Raw genomic sequence first — 12593 nt, 5'->3', positions numbered from 1 at the left:
AAGAGAGCCTGGCGAGGAGACAGATGGCAGACAGCTCAGCTTCTTTGGCCTCAACTGAGCTGACTGAGAAGTGGGAATGAATGCTTTCACCCTCTCTTGAAAAACGATATCACTCTTTCGTTGAAATTCAAAACTTAGTTTCCCGACATTAAAAATGTGACTTTTCCAACCGGTCAAAATAAGGATGAAATCAGGGATGTCTTGGCAAAACAACACTTGGTGCTTAGCCAAGGAATTAAGCCAACCCAAGCAAGGAATTAAAATGCAGCTGGAGGAAGAACAGGATAATCAGAACAATAAAACAAAACACAGCCAGGATCCTGACGAGACCTACACATGCTCATGCCGAACAGCGGGCATCCCAGCAAGAGCAGCAAATGGATTGCTAAGCCCGCTGCTGTATTTGCACAGCGGTGTTGTACACCAAGCACATAGAAAGCCTGAGTGTTCTACCACCAGTTTTATGGGTGGCCTCATTCAGGACAGGCTGCCCATACCTTGGCACCAAGACATACAGCCCATTCCCCGCTCTCCCCATGTTTAAGGCCAGCCGTTTTACTGTAGCGTGTACGAAGCTCGCACGGGGACACAGGCAGATCTGCCCGGAGGAACAAAAGCCACTCAGGTTAGCCCTGTGCTGGCGATCGGCCTGAGAACACCCACCCACTGCGACAATACCGCCTGCTCTCGTCACCACACAGCGGCTGAGGACATTCCCACAAGGACATCGTGAAGCTGCAGGAGCAGCGAAGCAGGTGTGGTGTCCCCAGCAGCGCCCACGTCCTTTTGAGTAGTTGCCAGCACCCCTCAGCGCTGGTTTTATGGGAGAAATAGGGTGGAGTTGGTGGGGGAATTGAAGCCAGTTGATGGGCAAGGTGAACTTTAAGTATTTTCCAGAAGATTGCACAGGATGAAACATGAAACAGCGCCAGGCAAGCGCTGCCCTGGTACCTCCTTAGGCCTTGCCACCACCTTGGCAGCAGTGTCCACCTGAGCTCCCAGACCCCAGCGCAACTTGCAGATGGTGGCTGGCTCTGCAGATGCCCCCTGTGCCTACAGGAGCTGCCAGGGGTCTTCTGCAGCCCCGAGCAACCCCCCGCCCTACTCTGCAGCCAGACCTGCCGCTGAGTCTCAAAACATATAGAACATTGCAGCACCTTCCCACACACCCCCCTCTCAGCTGAGCCTGGCCATCCCACCAGCGTTAGTCCTCAGCAGAACACCTATTTCATCACCAGTCTGCACCAAGGAGGTTGAGTTTTGCCAAACTCCCTGGTGTCTCTCTGAGCCTCCCAGCTTATCCCATTTCCCCACCGTCTTTCCGAGGAAGGACTCTGGGCTGGGTTTTCCATGTACCCAGACGCGGCAAGTACCGGTTGCTGTTGCTGAGGCTTCCAGGGACTGAAGCTACCAACTGTCTCCAGAAAAAGAAACTCTATTTCTGGGCTGGTCCTGGAAAGCCAGCCCTGTGGATGCCAGCAGGGATTCAGAAATCATCATTTCTCACGTCTCCCTCAAAGACGGTACTGCTATTCTGAGAGGAACAAACTACCCCCGGTTCAAAATTACCAATTTGGAATTTTTTTAGCTTGTCTTTCTCCATCTTAATGTAGGCATGGATTACAGCTGCGACCTGGCAGGAGTACACCACACACACAAATACATCACGACCAAAGGCACATGTGAGCAAAAGTAGCCACCAGATAAAGACATAGCCCTCACCACTGCGGTGACGTGACGTGCCTGGCCACCCAATTTCAGCTCTTCAGCCCCACACAAGCTCCTACCCCTGTTTCCAAAGCAAGACACAGCCACCCTGCGGCCACCCCAACCGCTACAGAGGCATCCTTCAGCATCCCATACACGTGGCCAGGATATCAACAAAGGAGACACGCTGGTGGCATTGACTGCCACGTGCCCTGGGGCAGGTGCCAACACATCCATTGGCGTACAGGACAAACAGTGGCTGGGGGACCACCACAGGGCAGGCACAAGGGGATGCTCCCCATGCTCCTGCCAGGGGCTGGATGAGAGACGGGGGAACAGCAGATGTCTAACACATCACCAGCACTTCTCCTCGCCCACGCAGAGCTGGCTGAAGGGTGGTATACAGAGGGAGGCAGAGACATGGCAGGGCATGGGAACCTCTTCAGTCTCCCAAAGCCCCCACAGAAGCCTCCACCTGCTGCCTCAGGGCCCCTTTGTTTGCGCAGAGGGACAGAGGGACCAAGACAGGGGTGGGGGTGAGGGTGGCAATATTTCCCATTCCTCCCAGTTATGCATTATGCACCGGACACCTGCATCTTTGTTCTGAACAAAACACGTCCACCTCTCCTAGTTGCATATTCACTCGGTTCTGCCACAATACAAACAAAAAGGAAGATACACCGGTTTTGCATGTCTTCATGAGCCATCTGCTTCTATTTTATTGATAAAAACCTGTAACAACAACGTTCAGCATAACAAAACAAGACTGTTTCTAAGGTTTGGATGGTTGTATGTGTGTGTGGGCAATTTCAGCCCAGAATTCTGTAGAAGCTGGGTTTAATGCTTTTTTTCCAGTCAGATATCATCTAGACATTAGTATTCCTAACGCAGCATATAATTAGTGAGAGGCAATATATTGTATGATCATGCACGTTAGCACTTAAGTAGAATAAAAATGTTTCATTGTCAAGTACATGAAAAGCTAAGAATAAACCCGTACCACTCTTCCTGTTGAATATCCAAACATCTTTTCATCGTATTTTTCATCTTTTTCATCACAGTTTTGCACTTCAGACATCTCTTTCAGTCACACACAGAGCAAGTGAAATGATGCTCATACCATTCCAGTGGCCTCACCAGTCAATACCAGCCATTTATTAACTAGATTGAAGGTATAATTTTCAGTGCAAATCTTTGAACTTTACAAAAGTGAAAAGGAGATATGAATTTGTTTCCTATAACCTCCACAGTATGAACAATTCTTCTTGTATAGATGTATTTATCATAAAAATAATTCAGCAATAAATTCAAGCTCTAGAAGCCCTGCTTTTGCACCGACAGAAGTTAGGGACCTGGCATTCTTATTAATTTTTCTGCATTGTTATTAAAGTGATCAACTGTTAGATAAATGTTGTGCTTGTACACCTCAGGCTGGGAGAGTGGAGATCTCTAACACTTTTGACGCCCCCTCAGCCACAGGGCTGAGTTACTCGGAACACCAACCGGCTCACTACCTGCCCACAGTCCTGGCTGAGAATACGGCAGCAATGAAGGGGGAAACCTTAGAGGCAAATTATTCTGCTAAATGCCAGGAGGGAGATGCAGTACGTGGTCTTACAATGCTGTCCCACTGCAATGTGCCCTGGCAGCAATGCCTGTCCACCTGCAAAGCTGGGGGAGGGGAAAGCCTACCAGGTCACGGCATGCGCAAAGGAGAGAGGAGATGGACACACACCTCAGCCACTGCATCGCCAGTGTCCAGCTGTGGCTGCAACAGTGAGACAACAAAAACCTGTACCTGCCAGAAATGGTATATTGTTCCAATATTGAAAGAAGCCAATACGTACGAAAAATAACATTATATATGGTATATTTAAATCAACAGCCAAATATACATTGAGATGTGCTTCATGCAAATGCCTTGGGGCACTCTACCATAAAAAACATTTTTATATATACACATATAAATGCCACACAGTATTTAAATGCTAAGTCTACCAAATGATTACTTCATTTACTCTTCTTGACAAACAAAATGCTACTAGGAAAAAGTCACTGAAGTTACAGTGGAGGATACAGCCCAGCGAGGCAAAACCCACAGCAATACCAGCAGAGGACTACGGGAGAGATGTGGTACCAATTTAATTGGAAAAATTGTGCTTGAGGTGCCACGTAGTGACAGCAAGAAAGTGGAGGATAGGTTTTATCCTGAGCACCATGAACATAAGATATTGCTACCAGGCACAGACCTGCCTTGCAGCAGACCTCTACAGATATTAATGAGAGGATGGAAGATGTGATGGTGGAGACAGCGTGAAGGAAAAGCACCTGGAAAGTGTTAACAAGACACAACCGGGATGAGGAAAGCTGGCAAAATTCTATGATTTTTCTCAGCTGCTAATGAAGACAGACATTTGCAATGTTCTCTTAAGTCAGAGAGATGAAGAGAGAGTGAAGTATTTGGCACAATAAAATGCCTTCCCTGGAGGTCAAGGCTAATTAACGGTTGTGGGACTCAGGAAAGAATTTAGCTTTTGTCTGTATCCTGAATCCTTCCCATTCTTCACCCATGACCAAGATCAGCTTTTTGTCTCGTTACTCAACGAGATCGGCCCATGCTGGGTATGACGTTACAGGGGCCAGACACCTCCAGAGTGGTATCTATTCCATGGTCACCCGCTACAGCTGGGAGGAAACGCAGGCGCCAGGGATAATGCCCTCACTTCCTTGTGCCTGCAGCTGGTCAAGGAGCTGTGATTTCTGTTAAACCACTTCTGTTAAGTAAAATTCAATAATTTTCTCTCTGATTTTCTAGAAAGATGAGCCACTAATAGGTCTGAGTGGAGCTTCACAGCTCCCACCTGCCTTTTGGGTCTCCAACTTTTTCCAACCTCAGCTGCCTAATGCTCACTGGATGCAACATGGGGATGGTACAGTTTTCTGTTGTGCAAGATCCTACAAACTACCACACCCTACCTGCACTGCTGCCATGCAGCAGATTTCCTTCTGCTTCATCAGTGGTACCTCATGGGATTCAGGTTCTTATGTCCCTGTGATGGGCAGTACCCAAATCTCATGCAGGTTCCCAAATCAGGATCAAAAAAGTCTCAGTGTTGGACTTCCATCTGCCTTTGACAAGCGCTGCTTTTTTCCTGCTCTCGTATGAAGACCTGTCGAGTGACAGAGCTTTGCTCAGGCTGTTCAGCTCTGCAGTAAGATCGCAAAATTCATCCTCCCATGACAAATTCAGGAGCAGAGGGGGGGAAAAAAGTCTCACCTTCAGTCTTCTATTTTGGGGGAGCAGCACAGGGAGAGCCCAGCCTGCAGCTCCCCTCTTACACCTTCGTTTGTACAGATGGCTTGTGTGGAGAAGAGACGGATTGTAACGCTAGAAGAGATGAATGGTATCTACCAAGTTCTTTATCCAGGCTACAGTATTGACCTATATCTGCTTCATAAAGGTGAAAAAACATGGATAGCTGTGTGGGTTGAGCGGGAACATCTTCCTGCTGCCAGCTGGCAAACAGCTTGGGGATTACAGCATGAGGATTAATAGCCTTTGTCATTTGTAAGTGCAGATGCTAACCTTACTCATATGACAGACTGATCTTCTTTGGATTCTGTGCCTGTTTGCTGTTCCAGAAAGATGACCTTGGGCTGCTGTGAGAGACAAAATATTTACACATTCATTTCTTAAGGCCTACAGCGTAGGCTGCAGGAAGACACAAGCTCACTCTGCACTGGGGATAAAAAAAAAAGGGGGGGATGGTGTGGTGTGTGGAAGCTGTATGCCTTCAGCAGATCTGGAGCTAAGGAATCATGCAGAGAAACTGGGTTTCAGCTCAGGCTTGATGCCACTGCAGCCTGACTGCGCTGCTTTCTGGAGCACAGAGTGAGCAAACTCCCAGCTCTATGGCAGCACAAGCGCAGCAAGAGCCTTCCCTCCCCACCACCTTCCTGCCCACTGCTTGGGCTTCTCATTTCTTGCATGACAACTCGTTAAATCTGCACCAGATTCCAAATAAACACCCAAACCAGCTATGCTGATTTATCCTGTATGTCTTTCCAAGCTTTAGGATCTGTCAGTTTCTGTCTGCTTTTATCACAAAAGCAGATCAGCTGGGAGCCAGCATCACTGCCTGAGGTATGAGAATGTATCTGCTGGGGTAGTGCACGCTGAAGGGAAAAACCTGCCTCATTCAAAGCATGAGCTCTTCTGCAAACCCTGGCTGCCTTTTTTCCCCCCCTCAAACCATAGTTGCAAACATCACACTTAGTACATTTTAAATGGAAAGTCGATGCTCCTGCATACTAATTCCTTCAGACTCTGTTGTCCTTTTACAGAATGATACCTACAAAAAAAAAAAAAAAAAAAAAAAGAAGAAAGCACACACGGAAGAGGTTGTTTCTTCTGCCATTAACTCGGTCCACATTGAGGGGAATGGGTGTCACTACTTTGTAACTATAAAAGTATCACAGCCCAACCAACAAGCTTCAAACTCCGTAAGTAAGAGAGCAGGGAGGCAAGGTCTTGATCATGAGCATCATAACTTTAAGATAACCCCCCCAGGAGTCAGCTCCCCTTGAGCCCCGGGATAATGCAATAGGGAGGCCATACTCTTTGCTCAGCCTTTCCGTCCACCTTTCGTGCTGAAGGGCAGAAGGCAGCTGAGAGGCAGAGAGATGAAGTGCTTTGATCATACAGATTAAAGATGATGATAAATATGGGAGTGCAAAAAAAGCTCTGCAGGCACGCTAGCTCCAAGGTCATCGCCAGCTTCAGCTGAAGGAGAAAATTAACTGCCAGCAGAGGAAACGCCTGTCCTCTGCCAAGCTGCCACCTTAGGCTTTATGCTGGAGAAATGATCAATAGCAGCTGGCGGCCTTTGGTTCTGTGCGTCCAAAAACATCTAAAGACATTCATGACTGAAGATCAGTCGACTATGTAAAGCACCAAATAACTTCTCAGGATCTGCAGCTGCTAAAAATATATCTAAGTATTGTCCATGCGCCCCAGGAGCTGCACAACCCATGTCACTCCGCAAGGGAAACGCAGACAAGCCAGAGTGCCAGGAGCAAGCGGGCCACAGCAGGATCCAGGTAATTAAAGACGCTGGTAAAATGGAAACCCAAACACATCAAATGACATAGCAGACCATCCAGATAAAGCCTTTACAAACGGACACTTCAGTAACCTATAGCTGTAGCTCAGTGGGCTAGAAGAGGTACTCATTGCTGTGGGCAACGGTCGAAAGTCACCATTATTACAGGGAATATAAACAGGGTGAGATCATTCTGTTCTGTTGTCGATACACACTAAAACCCCAAAAAATAAATTAACAGCAGAAAGCCTCGCAGGACAGGGGCGTGCTGGCTGGAGACAGACCAAGGAAGGAACAGACTGCAATGAGCTGAACGATGCTTTTCGAGATATGTATCCAGAGCAGTTGCCCACAGTATTCTGGGCTTATGCCAGTGCAGTTAGTTGCTTCCCACACAATGGTTTTGTGGGTTTTCAGGCTTCCCACCCCCCCCCACCCCCCAAGAGAAGAAAATGCAAATAAGCTATAAGGGTATTCCAGATAGTGGTGTCAAAAGGGGATGAATTATTTTAGAAAATGAGCTCACTGGGAAACTCCATAATCTGGACTTGCAAGCACTCCAGCATTTCCAGGAGCAGGTCAGCCGTTCCTTTCCTGCTTGCTGAACTCCCCATGGGCCTCCCACAGCTCTTTTCCCCACTTGGAGCCCCACAGAAGCAGAGATCAGGCATCAGCATTGGCACCCACGTGGATGGAGGCCAAGGGAACACAGGGACTTGAGACTACTGACCATCGCCAACTGCAAGCCATGTGCAAGTCAGGATTCTCAAGGAATGGAAATCTTGCTGGAAATTCAGCCTTGTCAGCCACAATCAAAGGAAACAAGGGGTTAAAGCAGTGACTGAAAGGGCAGCGGTATTTACAAGAGAAAGACCATAAGCACAAGCGCAGCCTGTATCAATATTAGCAATGACTAATTCAATCTGTCAATGGGAAAAACTACGGGAGCTCTGGAACATGGGGAAGCTGCCACAAAGCCTTCATTTCATAGGCAGCCAATACTTAAAAGTAAAATAAACCACAAAAGCAACAAAAATCCCAAAATACAGCTAGCAAGCATGAGCACCCCCAGCACGGTGTTTGTCCCAAGATTCCTAAATCTCTCCATTGCTTCAGTAGGAACTTAATGAACCCCACAAACACATTGATCAAGGCATAGATGCACCAGCAGGTTTAGCAGCAGCTCCAAAACCCCAGTGCTCCCCTTGGCTCATCCCTTTCCCCTTCCCTCCAATTTTTTTCTGGTAAAATATAAGGCCAAAACACTGTTGCAAGGATGCAGCAACCTGCTTCCATCGGAGAGCAAAGTTCTAACATGTGCTCAGATATTAACTTACTCTGAGCTATCTTCTCTTGCTTTCCTCTGACTCCCAACACTCTACACTGAAATTATATATTAAAATTCAATTCCCTTAATGCAGTATCTTCAGAAAAGATCTTGATGTGAAAATGGCAAGAAGTCCAAAACTAGATTGCTTTATTGTTTTCTCAAATTATCTTTTCCAAGATATTTTTTTTTAATCACACTGTTACAAAACTGGTTTATCTCCAGTTCACTGCTGAAACATATTATTAATCTACATTTTTCCCTTAGCTAATGGTGAAGCACAAGAAACACTTGGCAGGTTCAAGAAGTTACAAAGAGAATCACGGTAAGTTTATTACACGTACACATCCCAGATAATAAAATTACTTATAAACACTTGTATATACATCTTACGCAGTTCAGGAAAAAAGATGCAGAGACTGGAAACCAACTGAAATCAGCAAATGCACCTTTTGAGTTGGGCTGCTTCCCCTGCTTTTTTTCCCCCAGAAGAAAAGTACGTGATAAAAACCCACTCCTATTCTGCTGTTTATCACTCATGCTCATTTTCTCTTGCATTGGTAATACAGCAGCATGAACAGTGCCGTCAAAAACATACTTGTTTGCTGAGCTGTATTTGGGTTAGATCCTGCTTTATGGTACGAAGCCCCAGCAGTGCAAAGCAGATTTTAATCTAGGCAGTGGAGGACAACCCTCCTGCATAGGATACCCACCAGTCTCACCAGAAAAATGACGCTCAGACAGGTAAGTGATAAGAATATATAAAAACATCGGCTGTGGAATAACTCGTATCGCCTGTATCAGAAGTCCTTCTACATGCAGATTATTCTGTCTGCCTCAGGAGGACAGACAAAGCCTGTGTGTATGACACCAACTGATAACCTGTATCACACCACTGCCCACAGGGTCTGGTTAGCCTGGCTGTGATGCAAACCAGCACCAAGGCTCAAATTTGGTCAAACAGCCAGTGCCACAATCTGCACTAGTTAGATTTGCAGAGCACCGTTGAAGGGAAGGAGACAGCTGTGGTGCAGTAGGAGGCAGAATTTGGTGCCAGGGCTCAGTAAATGACAAAAACAAAACATGAAGTGATTCAGTACAGACAAACCTTTTCAGCAAAATATTTCCTGTTCCTTGCTATCATCAGCAGGAGCAGAGAAATGCCAGTCCTCTCCTAGAGAGTGCAGAGAATGGGAGATTGGGCAGCTGACAGTATTTGAAGATCTCAGCACCTTACTGCCTACATACCATCATTACATTGGAGGACAAACATCCTCTGCTGTCACACGGAGCACCTCAACAGCTAACAACTGCTAAACTTTCAATAGCCAAGTAGCAGACTAAGACATGGCCCCTTATCCATCATCTCCATGACTTTAACTCACAGAGACAGGAAAAAAGATTAAAGTGGAAGATGACAACACAGTCTGAAAAGTACCTACATAAAAGTGTCATCACCTCATCCAGCAAGCCTGCTCCTTGCACTGTTTTCAGTTAGAGTCAGGAAGCATAATACTTTTCTCTGGTGTTAGTTCAGCAGAGCCAGCAGACCCTCCAGGGGGTCCTCTGGATCCTGTTCCTTGCCTGCAGGAGAGCTCACCTCAACGATGAGGTGACATGGCCTGACATCCTCTACTGCTCAGCGTGCCAAGAACAGTCCCCTTGCAGATCCCGAGGAGATATTACAAGATAGCACACTTGAAGAAGAGCCCTCAGCAAACTGAATTGTGCTTAACTGCATCACAGAGAAAGCATGGTCTAAAGCCTTCCCGTGTGATGCTCACAGAAATGCTTTTCTGAATAAACCTCACTTTTAAAAAACAACGTACCACGTAAGTAACACATGGGCAAAACAGTGATGCAGAAAAGAGTGATTCAGGCACAAAGGTGGATGTGCAGCTTGTTCTGGTCTTTTTTGGTATTTGTGATGACAGAAGCCATGAACTTCAAGTAAGCATCTAAACATGCATTGTATAATTGCAATATAAAACTGACGCTAGTTCTCTCTCGTGCAAACCTATGGCAATGCAGGCTAACAAGTGCACAAGATGCCTAATTAAAAATACTGGTAGTGTTTAGTCCTAATATCAGTTGCTAGTACAGGAGAACAGTAGTAACGTCTAGGCACTTAAAAGTTGACAGAGAATTCAAGAGTGCTTTCCCATGCTGCCTGAAAAATATATCATCCAGTCTACAGTGGTATAAAATGCTTATTTCTAGGACTTAGAAACATGGTAACAAAAAAAGGGAGAGAATGTGATCTGCCTGCAGGTCAGCCTTTCTGTGAGCTATCTGCGTGTCAAGAGTATTTGCAAACTTCATTAATATAAATAAGGGCAGAAACAGAAGAGAGAGTTTAGCCCAGAAGAAAACAACATCGAAGTCAGTCTGTGACGATTAAGCCTATGACAAAAATATTAAGACAATGACCAAGGAAAGAATTTTGTAGGTATTCCCATTGCTTCTTCCCAGGGTTAATTATTTGGATGTAGAAAATGCAGGACAACCTGGAAAGACAAGAACTAAACTTGCTTCCTAGGCGTTGCCACCCCTTTAATACTCATGACTGCTGACATGGAAAACTCAGGTTAAAGTGTATGTGACCTGTCGGAGCACAGTGATTGCCATGGGATAGCTCTTCTCTGCTGACTGAGAGCAAGGGAAGACAGCCCATAGTCCCAGGACCCGCAGGCTGCCCTGGTAACCACTAGGACTCCAGTAGTGTGTGCCACCTGCAGACCTGTGTCCCCTTCGATTCCTTCATTTCCTGCCAATGACTTTGCTCTTCCTCCCCGCTGCTGTTCTGACCCATAGAAATCCAACCGATCATCTCTTTGCGCTTCATGCTGCGCCTGTTGTACACTGAGATCATTAGGGTGACATCAGAGAGCTGGAAGAGGGCGACCTGGAAGATGAAAGTTTCCTTGTAGACAGGGTTGGGCTGCCCTCGACGGATGGAAGTCTTGCAGCGAGACATCTCCTGACCCACAGAGTTGCGCAGGCAGAGCTTTCCGTAGGTGTCTAGGACAAGAAAGAGGAAACCAATATGTTTGGAACAGGTGACAGACTATATGAAAGCCCCAAGCAGTCAAAGAACACCCAAAAAACCCTGCAAGTAGAGCAGCCTGTCTGCAGTGAATAACAAATGAGAGCTGGACTGCTCTCCTTAGCAAAATCCATGGAATGAGAAGCAGCAGGTGAAAGCACCTTATATTCAGCTGGGGAGAAAAACAAATAACTGATGTGTGTTTCAGCCCTGCTCTCTTGGAAAGAGCAGAAAATCTGGTCCCCAAGCCTAGCAGACTTGTCTAAGATTAACCAAAACTATTAACATCTCTACATCAAATGGTGCATCTCCACCTTCTCTTCTCCCTTACAATCAAGTGCCGTTGGGGCTGTCTTGCCGGGGCTTCCCTTGGCTGCACTTGCCTTCCCACTTCTATGACCTATTACTTGAAATAGCAAGCAAAAAGGGTCCTGAAAAAAGAGGGAAAGGAAACTTGCATACACAGTGAAATTATTTGATCTCACATCATAGTTTCAAGGCTTCTTCCAAATTCTCACTTACATTTTTGGTGGACTCAAGGTCAATTTTATTCACTATTTCAGTCAACACAAGGAGTAAAAACGCTTAATAGATACAGGGAAGGGATGGTCCAAGTCAGTGTTCCCATAAATTCACCCTTAAAACTTTTGTTGCCTCCTGTATTGATTAGTTCACCTCTGTTACGCGGTCACTAATACCACGGTCTCAAGCAGAGCTCTGTGGTCCCAAAGCTCCACAGACCCAGCTCCGTGTAAGTTTTCACTTCACTCTGCACGTGATGGTAACAGAGCACTTGGCTAGAAAAGTCCCCTTCTAGCCCCTTCGTAGTCTGTGCCTGGGTTTCTGCAAGTGAGTATTATTTTAGAGCGTGCTGAAGATAGAAAATAAATAACAAGCCTCCGTCTCTTGTCTACAGCATTTCTATCCTCTTCTGTTCCCATTTGATGTGCTATTTTACGCACTTATCTACTGAGCAACACAAGGTGTGAAATTACACTTCAGGTGTGAAAACACTTCTGTGTCTCCAAAGCAAGGCTTTCCGCTCCTCTCAAACTGTTCCTCTGAAAAAGCTGTCAGGAGACTGACAATTGAGGAGCAAATTGTAAGCCCACACAGCTGTACAGCTATCGAGCTTCTGCCGGGAAAGTTCAGTCTAATCATTAACTGGGGGTGCCAGCTTGCCTCCCCGCCTAACACTGGAGATGAAGTAGATCTTGCCAACAAAGACCTCCTTGCTAGACAGAAAAGCAGACTTGATGCATGGAATAGCTTCCTGATTGTATCTGGGAAGCAAAGAACTGCTATATCAAGAGGTGGCCTAATTCCCACGGTAGCATTCAATATTGGTGGTGCTGAGGGACCGAAACCTGTAACAACTTCAGACCCCTCGCAAACACAAAGCGCAAGAGAG

The 12593-nt window shown here is 46.2% G+C and overlaps 1 protein-coding gene across 2 annotated transcripts in view; it reads right to left on the bottom strand.

The window, feature by feature from the left end:
* Window positions 1–2417: 2417 nt before the first annotated feature.
* The window catches only part of SYT16 (synaptotagmin 16), a 78088-nt gene continuing 67912 nt past the window's right edge, over window positions 2418–12593 (bottom strand). For both annotated transcript variants that reach the window (XM_056347707.1, XM_056347708.1), the window contains one exon: window positions 2418–11157. In XM_056347707.1, the coding sequence (XP_056203682.1) occupies window positions 10844–11157 (314 nt within the window). In that variant the 3' untranslated portion in view covers window positions 2418–10843. The remainder of the gene's footprint in view (window positions 11158–12593) is intronic.

The sequence above is a fragment of the Falco biarmicus genome, chromosome 7 (assembly GCF_023638135.1).
Source record: "Falco biarmicus isolate bFalBia1 chromosome 7, bFalBia1.pri, whole genome shotgun sequence".
Taxonomy (NCBI): Eukaryota; Metazoa; Chordata; class Aves; order Falconiformes; family Falconidae; genus Falco; species Falco biarmicus.
This window is presented reverse-complemented; position numbering and strand designations above follow the sequence as displayed.